General features: G+C 49.4%; 1 protein-coding gene across 3 annotated transcripts; it reads left to right on the top strand.

Moving 5' to 3' along the window:
• The first annotated feature begins 345 nt into the window (after positions 1-345).
• On the top strand, positions 346-2511 carry LOC119969346 (zinc-binding protein A33-like). 3 transcript variants are annotated; one of them, XM_038803005.1, is made up of 2 exons: positions 346-577; positions 689-2511. In XM_038803005.1, the coding sequence occupies exon 2, from the start codon at positions 696-698 to the stop codon at positions 2223-2225; it is 1530 nt and encodes a 509-aa protein (XP_038658933.1). In that variant the 5' UTR covers positions 346-577; positions 689-695; the 3' UTR covers positions 2226-2511. The 3 variants fall into 3 exon arrangements, with proteins under 3 accessions (XP_038658933.1, XP_038658844.1, XP_038659012.1); XM_038802916.1 differs by having other exon boundaries at positions 346-616; positions 725-2511; XM_038803084.1 differs by having other exon boundaries at positions 347-787; positions 1012-2511.
• Positions 2512-10990: the final 8479 nt, after the last annotated feature.

Below are 10990 nucleotides of genomic sequence, written 5' to 3'. Positions count from 1 at the left end.
CCCCGGAGAGAGAGTCCCGCCAGGCCCCCGGCTCCGGAGAGAGAGACCCGGCCCCGGCCCCGGCCCCGGAGAGAGAGAGTCCCGCCAGGCCCCGGCCCCGGAGAGAGAGACCCGCCCCCGGAGAGAGAGACCCGCCCCCGGAGAGAGAGACCCGCCCCCGGAGAGAGAGACCCGCCCCCGGAGAGAGAGACCCGCCCCCGGCCCCGGAGAGAGAGACCCGCCCCCGGAGAGAGAGACCCGCCCCCGGCCCCGGAGAGAGAGAGTCCCGCCAGGCCCCCGGCCCCGGAGAGAGAGACCCGCCCGGCCCCGGAGAGAGAGAGTCCCGCCAGGCCCCGGCTCCGGAGAGAGAGACCCGCCAGGCCCCGGCCCCGGAGAGAGAGACCCGCCCCCGGCCCCTGTCCGGCTCCGGAGTCCCGCCAGGCCCCGGCTCGGCGGCGAGGTGTCCCCCGGGGAGGGAGGTGAAGGCCCGGGTGTGTCTCTGACTCCATTCCTCCCGCTGCCGGGTTTCTCCAGCCGGCTCCGATCTTCAGGAAGAAAACCCGGAACCAGCGGCATTGACGCCGTCTCCCAGCCAGAGGCCCAACATGGCGGCGGCGGCGGGAGAGGATGTGCAGAGGCCCAACATGGCGGCGGCGGGAGAGGATGTGCAGAGGCCCAACATGGCGGCGGCGGGAGAGGATGTGCAGAGGCCCAACATGGCGGCGGCGGGAGAGGATGTGCAGAGTCTGCTGGAGAAGGCAACATGTCCGGCTTGTCTTCAATTCTTCAGCGATCCGGTTTCAGTGAGGTGTGGACACAGCTTCTGTGAGAAGTGTCTCCCCCAGCTCTATCACCACCTTGACATTATTTACAGCGGTCACTATTCTCACCTGCGTCACTTTGTCTCCCCAGGCTTTCATGTTAAACATTGGTGGGAATGGCCCACAGTCTTTAGTTTTATGTATCGGGTGCAATTCCCGGATAGAATCTGCCCCATTTGTTGTCAGCATTTTGACAACTCCTTCCGTCCAGATCAGACTTTAGCCAATCTGACCGCAAAAGTTGGAGCATTAAAGCTCCATCCGACAGAGCGGGAAAGTGAGCTCCGCTGTCAGGAACATGAGGAAGAGGTGAAGCTGTTTTGTGAAACTGATGGTGAATTTCTCTGCACCAAGTGTCAGTCTGAGGGGAAACACAAAGATCATCCCATCCTGCCCATTTACCCAACTCTCCCCATGACCCAGGAGGAGGCATCAAGATGTTTCCGCTTTTGCAAGTTGAGGAAATGGGCGTTTAAAGAAATGGAGCAGAAGCAGAAAGAGGAGATTCCCCGAGTTAAGGAGCAGTCAAGCAGTCTGCAGACCCACATCGCATCCGAGTTCAGTAAAATGCACCAGATTCTCACTGAGAAAGAGCTGTGTTTACTCAGAGATCTCAGGGAAGAAGAGGAGAGGATTCTCGAACCAATGGAGAAAAACCTTGGAGAGATTCAGAAGAATTTAGCAAAGATTCAAGATCAACTGTCATTCTTTCAAAAACACATGGAACACAAAGACAGCGAGAGGTTCCAAGAGGAAGCGTTTGTACATCACTTGAGAAATTGGTATCCGGACACCAGCGGAATAATAAAATCTGAAGGACTGCATAAAAAAAAATTCACCAACCCTTTGGGTGATCCACTTTGGAAAGATTTGCTGCCTGCCATTAACCCCGAATCTCACAGAGCTGAAATGGTCTCTGTGACTCTGGATGTGGAAACAGCGAATCCCCAACTCGAGGTGTCAGACGATCGGAGGCTTTTGAAATACACCGGTTCGAAGAGGTCAAGTCTCCCTGACACCAGGAAGAGGTTTATGGACAGTCCCTGTGTGCTGGGGTCAGAGGGATTCACATCGGGGAGACATTACTGGGAGGTGGAGGTGACGGGGAATCGGGGCTGGAGACTGGGAGTAGCCGCAGAATCTGTGGAGAGGAAGAGAGGGGTCAGTCTGTGCCCAGAGAATAGATTCTGGACCATTGGGCGGGATTGGAGCCAGCTTTCTATAAACTCCTCTCTTCGATCCCCTCTCCGAGTCAGTCAGATCCCCGGGAAAGTGGGAGTTTATCTCAGTTATGAGTCTGGGACAGTTTCATTTTTCGGTGCAGACACCAAGTCCCATCTCCACACCTTCACTGGGAATAAATTCACGGAGAAAATGTATCCGTTCTTCTTTACTTCGGATTTAAAGAATTGCCTGAAAATCTAGATCTAGAAAAGGGGCAGGGCCTCGTGGTTCTCCCTGACGTTATAATGACTTGACCTTGTTATTAGGGACCCGGAGCCGGAGTATATCTCACAGCTTTTACTGCAGATACGGGTCCCTGTATTTTCGGGTCGGAGGCTGCGTATGCGCACGGCAGCGGCCTCCAACGGCCGTGTCGTGCTCCATGACAGACTCGGACTGTGGAGCTAGACCCAAAAAAGAGACCCCAAACCGGCCGCGCACCCGACCCTCAACCCCCACACAAGCATTCCCCAGCTGCCTATAAGGCCCCCCCGGCCCCCCCCCCCCCCCCCCCCCCCCGGCTGCAATTTTGGCTCAAGGGTGAAGAGAATCCAGCCCCAGGTGTGTCTAACTAGTGCCTTGTATAGTTTTAACAGGACTTCCCGATGTTTATACTCCATTCCTTTTGCAATGAAGGCCAACCTTCCATTTGATTCCTCATTACTTGCTGAACTTGCATGCTAGCTTTTGGGATTAATGTAGGAGGACCTCTAAATCCTTCTACGATGCAGAGTTTGCATTGTTGCAAATGAAGCATGTATTCAGATAGAGTTCCTTCAATTCTGTCTTTTAATTATTTTTGAAACATCTAGACTTAACTTCTGGTGCACTGTTAAATGTCCATGCTCTTACCCTTCCTGCCACACACAGATGGATCAATTTCTTTATTGCTACCCTGCCCACTTGCCTTTCCTTCATTAATTGATCACATCTTTCCTCACATTATCTCTTTTCTCCACTATTTAGTTTCATGCCCTCTCTACCACCGTGTCATATGACTCACCAGGTTTTTTGAGGGGGGAGGGCGTGATTACCATTGAACGAAAACTGAACTGGACCGGCCATATAAATACTGCGATTACCAGAGCAGGTCAGAGGCTGGGAATTTCGCAGTCAGTAACTCACCTCCCGACTCTCCAAAGCCATCCAAAAAGCACAAGTCAGGAGTGTGATGGAATATTCTCCACTTACCTGGTCGAGTATCGCACAGAGGTAGATAACTTTATGGCTGATGTGCCTTATAAGTTATTTTTGGGATATCTAGAAAGTTGTTCTGAGTGTATAATATACGTTATTCCAAATCATATTGCTAAAAGAGCTTGTTTTCTTTTTTTATATGCAATAAAGACTTTTCGATAAAAAAAAAATAAAAAAAGAAGTGAACAGTGGTTTTAATCGTCTTACAACAGAGCCTGCCTGTGATGAGATGTACTCTAGATGAACTGGCAGGCAGGCTCACAGCACTGATCTTTATACTTCCGGATAAGGGAGGAGCCATGGGCGGAGCCAAGGTGGAGCCCCGTACAAACTCCTCATCTCCCCCTATGGGCAGGGCCGCGCGATTACACACAATCCGGTACAGAGTACAGGCTCAATACATGTGGTACAATACAGTGTGAATTACTGAGGTTTATAATTCACCACAGAAACCCAATTGGCCAGCTGGCAGGAAGTAGAACCCACTGCCAGCTTGGCGTGCCGCACCAATCTTCTGGTGTGGTGGGACGGAGAATCTCGGCCCAGGATTTTGACCCAGCGACAGTGAAGGAACAGCTGATATATTTCTGTTTTCATGAGTGTAGTAACATCGACAAATATAGCAATAAATGTGTACACAGTAATGTGCCACAGGCAAACCAGATAATCAATTTTTATTGATGCAGCTAAAAGGATAAATATTGGCCAGAACTCTTCGCAATAGTGCCTGGGATCTTCTTACCTACATCGATGTTAAGGTGGCAGGCAGGGTGTTGGTTTAACATTTAGGTCTACCTCCCTAGCACTTCTGCCCCCACATTTATGGAGTGGAATCTGAGGCTGCAACATTCTGATTGAGATGCAAGCCACCATGCCACAGTTGGCACTGTTAGGGACTTGCAGCGTAATGCACAATTCGAAAGGTGACAGAGTACAAGACAGAGGAGTTGCGGAGGAATTACAATTCCACAGTGCTTTGACTTTTCTTTGTTTGCTTTCTATGTTGGAACGTTTTCTCTATTGCAACCTTCACCGTTGTGACTTGATCAACCCTCAGCTTCTCTGCTCGGGGGGATTACAAGCCGGGTCTATGTGACCTGTCCTCGGATTTAACCCTTTTAGCGCTGGAATCATTTCAGTAAATCCTCGCTGCACTCTTTTCAAGGCCATTTTAACGATTGCCAGATCTCTGTCAAGCTGTAACGTCACTAACACCTCTTCTTTTCGCAGCCTCCTGGAGTAAAAGGCCAACACTCCATTGATATTTTTGAATCATTTCAAAATCTACAGCTATGCTACCAGGACTTGATGGTCTAGATGAGGCTGGATAGGCTGGGACTTTTTTCCCTGGAGCGTAGGAGGCTTAGGGTCTTATAGTGGTCGATAAAATAATGAGGAGCTCAGATAAGGTCGATAGTTGACATCTTTTCCCAAAGGTAGAGGAGTCTAGAACCAGGGGACATTAGTTTAAGGTGAGAGGGGAGAGATACAAAAGAGACCAGAGGGGAAATTTCTTCACACAGAGGGTGGTGAGGGTTTGGAACGGGCTGCCAGGGGCAGTGGTAGAGGCAGGTACAATATTGTCCTTTAAGAAGCAGTTAGACAGTTACATGGGCAGGGTGGGTATAGAGGGATATGGTCCAAATGGGGGCAAGTGGGATTAGCTCAGTGATAGAAACTGGGCGGTATGGACCAGCTGGGCCGAAGGGCCTGTTTCCGTGCTGTAAACATCTCTGACTCTATGACTGTATTTTCTTACTTGTCTACTAGTGTTGGTAATTTGTGTACGTGGATTTTACATTTTATTTCCTTTGCATTTTAATTTCCCTCTATTTTGAAAACCCTCTGATCCGACTCTCTTGGGTCCAAAGTGGATGATTTTCACATTAAGCTCCTCCATCTGTCAGCTTTAGCTTAATCCATCCCTTTGCAACATTCTGCTTCCACCCACAAACCTTACTTAGTATGACATGGACATTGGTATATTGTGTTTGGTGAAAGGCAGAGGCCCCAATACAGATCCATGGGAACCTCCATTGCCACACCCCATCGACCAGGCAACATTCCCTTCATCTTGATTCTCTCTCTGTTTGGGTTTCGGAATGTAATCTGTCTGGTTGCTACCTCAGGCTTTCTGTAGTCACGTGACCATGACACGAGAGGTATCTTAATATCTATTGAATAAAGTCTCTCGCAGGAACATACACCAAAGGAGACAGCTATCCTAATATTTGCAACACCGTCACTAACCTCCCAGGCCGTGCTATACAGTGAAGGAAGCAGGTACATATTTAACATCACACATGGAGCCCAAAATATTTCACAGCTAATTAATTATACTGATCTGAAGTTGATTTGTAGGCAATTGGAAAAACTGTCTCGTCCACAGAAAGGTCCCACAAATGTCCCACTTGATCAGCACCCCATCAGCCATCTGAAACATCTATTGCTTTTGGCCGCAGTGCGCATGCTATCATTTCATTTATTCCTTCGTGGGATGTGGCCATTTGTTGCGCACTCCGAATTGCCCTTCAACTTAACGGAGGACAGTTAAGAGTCAACCGCATTGCTCAGTGGAGCCGGGAGTGCAGGAGGCGAAAGAGGCCGGTGTTCTGGCATTTGCGTCCCTAGTAGCCCGGCGGAGGATCTTGCTCCAATGGAAGGATGCAAGGCCCCCAAGCGTGGAGGCCTGGATCAATGATATGGCGGGGTTCATTAAATTGGAGAAGGTAAAATTTGCCCTGAGGGGATCAGTACAAGGGTTCTTTCGGCGGTGGCAGCCTTTCCTGGACTTCCTGGCGGAACGGTAGGGAAATAGGCCGACAGCAGCAGCAACCCGGGGGGGGGGGGGGGGGGGGGGGGTCTGGTTCGGTGGGAGGGAGAACTGGGTACATGGGTTTGTGGGATGTGGCGGGTGTTATTTCTTTCCCTTTTGTTGTTTGGGTGTTCTTTTGTTTTTTCTTTTGTTTGTAGTTGCGTTTGAAGATAGATGGGTGTTGTTCTTGGGTTGTTACCGCGGTTGCTTTGTTAATATAGTTGTGATGTTTATATTTTGTAAAAATTTCAATAAAAATTATTTTTTAAAAAAAAGAGTCAACCGCATTGCTGTGGGGCCAGGCCAGGTATGGGGCGGTGTAGTGATTTGCATAAACAAGTGTACGTCTAAATATGTATACCCTCCGACCAGTAGGTGTCAGGCAAGTAATAGCACGTGACACTATAACCTGGGGCGGGTCGGAAGGAGAAATGGTCGTGGTCAGTCATGTTTGTATTAATTCCAGTTTGATAGCGTTAGTTTCCTACCCACAGTTTATTTTACAATAATAAAATTGACCAGTATTAACTAGGTGTTCTTTAGTACGCCGACTCAGTAATTGTCTCTGTACAAGAACATAGCAGGCATCAGATTTCCTTCCCTAATGGGCGTTAGTGAACCAGATGGGTTTTTACAACAAAGAACAAAGAAAAGTACAGCACAGGAACAGGTGCTTCGGCCCTCCAAGCCTGTGCCAACTATGCTGCCCGTCTAAACTAAAATCTTCGACACTTCCTGGGTCCGTATCCCTCTATTCCCATCCTATTCATGTATTTGTTAAGATGCCCCTTAAATGGCAGCATGGTAGCATGGTGGTTAGCATAAATGCTTCACAGCTCCAGGGTCCCAGGTTCGATTCCCGGCTGGGTCACTGTCTGTGCGGAGTCTGCACGTCCTCCCCGTGTGTGCGTGGGTTTCCTCCGGGTGCTGCGGTTTCCTCCCACAGTCCAAAGATGTGCGGGTTAGGTGGATTGGCCATGCTAAATTGCCCGTAGTGTCCTAAAAAGTAAGGTTAAGGGGGGGGGGGGGTTGTTGGGTTACGGGTATAGGGTGGATACGTGGGTTTAAGTAGGGTGATCATGGCTCGGCACAACATCGAGGGTCGAAGGGCCTGTTCTGTGCTGTACTGTTCTATGTTCTATGTCACTATCGTCCCTGTTTCCATCACCTCCTCCGGCAGCGAGTTCCAGGCACCCACTACCTTCTGTGTAAAAATCTTGCCTCGTACATCTCCTCAAAACCTTGCCCCTCGCACCTTAAACCTATGCCCCTAGTAATTGACAGTTGACAATAGTTTAATGGTTACCATTACTGATTACTTTCAACTATTACCTGAGCCATGCGCAAATTGGCATAGGTACACAAAATTGGCTCAAAGGCTGGTGTGGGAGATTTACACTTCAGATCGTGGGGCACTGGCGTCTGTACTGGGGAAAGTGGCACCTGTACCGTTGGGACGGGCAACATCTGAACTGGGACATGTGTTCTTGCAAACTGCATAATTTGGGCAGTGCGGGGAGGGGGTGGTGGGATATAGAACAGTACAGCACAGAACAGGCCCTTCGGCCCTCGATGTTGTGCCGAGCCATGATCACCCTACTCAAACCCACGTATCCACCCTATACCCGTAACCCAACAACTCCCCCCATAACCTTACTTTTTAGGACACTACGGGCAATTTACCATGGCCAATCCACCTAACCCGCACATCTTTGGACTGTGGGAGGAAACCGGAGCACCCGGAGGAAACCCACGCACACACGGGGAGAACGTGCAGACTCCGCACAGACAGTGACCCAAGCCGGGAATCGAACCTGGGACCCTGGAGCTGTGAAGCATTTATGCTAACCACCATGCTACCCTGCTGCCCCAATATGTAGGCTTACGAAGCAAAAGGACATGGCAGCATCACAAGGCACTTAGTGAATAAAATAATTTTTATTCAAATTTTCAAATTTTCACAAAAAAGAAAACAATAACAGAAAATTCTAATAACAAAAAAAAACAGAACCCCCCGCCGTAAATACAAAAGAGAAACAATAAATTAATGCCCGTCATTGGCAAAAAACAGATATTCAACCCAAAACAAAAACAAAGAAACAACCCCCCCCCCCCCCCCCCCCCCCCCCCCGGTTGCTGCTGGTGCTGACCTTTTGTTTTTACCGTTCTGCCAGGAGATCTAGGAATGGTTGCCATCGCCTGAAAAACCCCTGCACGGACCCCCTTAGAGCAAATTTCACCCTCTCCAATTTAATAAACCCCGCCATATCGTTGACCCAGGCCTCCACGCTTGGGGGCCTCGCATCCTTCCACTGAAGAAGAATCCTCCGCCGGGCTACTAGTGACGCAAAGGCCAGAACACCGGCCTCTTTCGCCTCCTGCACTCCCGGCTCCACTGCAACCACAAATATTGCGAGTCCCCAGCCAGGATTGACCCTGGATCCTACCACCCTCGATACCGTCCTTGCTACACCCTTCCAAAATTCCCCCAGCGCTGGGCATGTCCAAAACATATGGGCATGGTTTGCTGGGCTCCCTGAGCACCTATTACACCTGTCCTCGGTCCCAAAAAACCGGCTCATCCTTGTCCTGGTCATATGAGCCCTATGCAGCACCTTAAACTGTATGAGGCTAAGCCTCGCACACGAAGAGGAGGAGATTCACCCTTTCTAGGGCATCCGCCCACGTCCCCTCCTCAATCTCCTCACCCAGCTCCTCCTCCCATTTATCTTTCAGCTCCTCCACCGAGGCCTCGTCTACCTCCTGCATCACCTGGTACACTTCCGAGATCCTCCCCTCTCCAACCCATACCCCCAAGAGCACCCTGTCCTGGACCCCACGCGGCGGCAGCAGGGGGAACCCCGCCACCTACCATCTGACAAACGCCCTTACTTGCATGTATCTAAAGGTGTTCCCAGGGGGGAGCCTGAACTTCCCTTCCAGCTCACCCAGGCTCGCAAACTTCCCATCTATGAACAGGTCCCCCAGCCTCCTGACACCTGCCCTGTGCCAACTCAGGAACCCGCCATCAATTCTCCCCCGGAACAAACTGGTGGTTCCCCCGTATCGGGGACCCCATCGAGGCCCCCACCTCCCCCCTGTGCCTTCTCCATTGCCCCCAAATCTTGAGGGTAGCTGCCACCACCGGGCTCGTGGACCTACTTAGCTAATGATAAGTAAGTAAAGTAAAGTCGCCACAGTCCCAGATGGCCATAGGCTGCTTTCCCCTTTTGAGGGGAAGAGGTGACTGGTGCTGATTTAACCTGAGGGTCACCACACCTCAGGCGAGGGGCAAGGTTGAGAAGATGGGGCCTTCATAAATAGCCTCAGCCGGTACGGGAATTGACGCCACTCTGTTAACCTCGCTCTATATCACGAGCCAGCTATCTGGCGAACTGAGCTAAACCAGTCCTGGGTGATATGCAGAATATGATAGGAAGGGACAGAGTGTCCAAAAACTTTTTAAAAGCAGCACATAGAATTAGAGGGGACAAAAATAGTAAAAAGGCAAAATTAATGTCTCTTTGCACATAACATTCAGCACAAAATATATATTTTTTGAAATTTAAAGTACTCAATTCATTTCTTCCAATTAAGGGGCAATTTAGCGTGGGAAATCCACCCATCCTGCACATCTTTGGGTAGTGGGGGTGAAACCCAGACAGACACGGGGAGAATGTGCAAACTCCACACAGACAGTGGCCCAGAGCCGGGATCGAACCTGGGACCTCGGCGCCGTGAGGCTGCAGTGCTAACCACTAGGCCCCCGTGCTGTCCCTATTCAGCACAAAACAAATGAATTAACAGCACAAATTGAGGCTAATGGGTATAATCCTATCGCCATGGCAGAGACGTAGTTACAGGGACATCAAAACTGGGAACTAAATATTCAGGAGTATGCAATTTTTCATAAGGGAAGGCAGGAGGGAAAGGGTGGTGGGGTAGCTTTGTTAGTACCAGATGGAATAAGTATGATAGAAAGATACGATCTTGGATGGGAAGATGTAGAATACATATGGGTGGAGGTCAGAAATAACGAGGGTAAGGGGACATTCATGGGAGAGGCTATTCAACCCTTTGACAGCAGCTATCCTAGAATAAATCAGGAAATAATGAAGGCATGTAAAAAAAGCAGTACATTAATAATGGGTGTCTTTGATCTTCATGTGGACTGGGAAAATCAAATTGGCCGAGGAAGAATTCACAGAGTGGATTCGGGTCAGTTTCCCAGAATAATGGGCGGGATTCTCTGAGGTCCACTAGCCGCGTGTTTCTTGGCCACGCGCCATTTGCTAGCAGCAGGATTCTATCTTCCCATTGATTGCCAACAGGATTTCCCACTGTGACCGTGCCACGCCGGGAAATCCAATGTCGGCGGGAAAATTGAATCGCAATGGAAGGAGAATTCTGGCCAATATGCTGTGGATACAACGAGGGATCAGGCTGTTTTGAATCTGGTAATGTATAATGTGTTATGGGAGCGGCATTTTCAGAACACCAAAATGTATCACGGAGTTCAACCAACCTCTCCCTTCAATGTATTGTTGCTTTTGAAGCACACAGCTTGTTCCCCAGGTGTGGTATTACAATTATGGACACAGGGGTTTTTAAACACAAAACAATGTTTATTCCATGAATTCAACTTAACCTTTTAAAATAAACATTGGATCATTTAACGCCCCTTACTCCAAAGATAACCCCGAAAATAATACAACACTAAATAATCCCTCAAAATGTTCCTTCAAACCTCCAAAAGACTTAACACCTTTAAACAGAAACACATCAGGTTAAAGACATTACTATTGTGAGTTTAAATCACCCAAATGATTCAGAGATAGTCTTTGCTGGCAAAGATCACAGCAGATCCAGCTCACTGCAAACACAGACACACCCAAGCTCTTTTCCTCAAAACTGGCTTCCTCCTTTCAAAACAGCTCACAGCAAACCAGCCAGG

This window comes from Scyliorhinus canicula, chromosome 1 (assembly GCF_902713615.1).
Source record: "Scyliorhinus canicula chromosome 1, sScyCan1.1, whole genome shotgun sequence".
Classification (NCBI taxonomy): domain Eukaryota; kingdom Metazoa; phylum Chordata; class Chondrichthyes; order Carcharhiniformes; family Scyliorhinidae; genus Scyliorhinus; species Scyliorhinus canicula.
The sequence above is the reverse complement of the archived record's forward strand: the minus strand, read 5'-3'. Positions and strand labels throughout refer to the sequence as shown.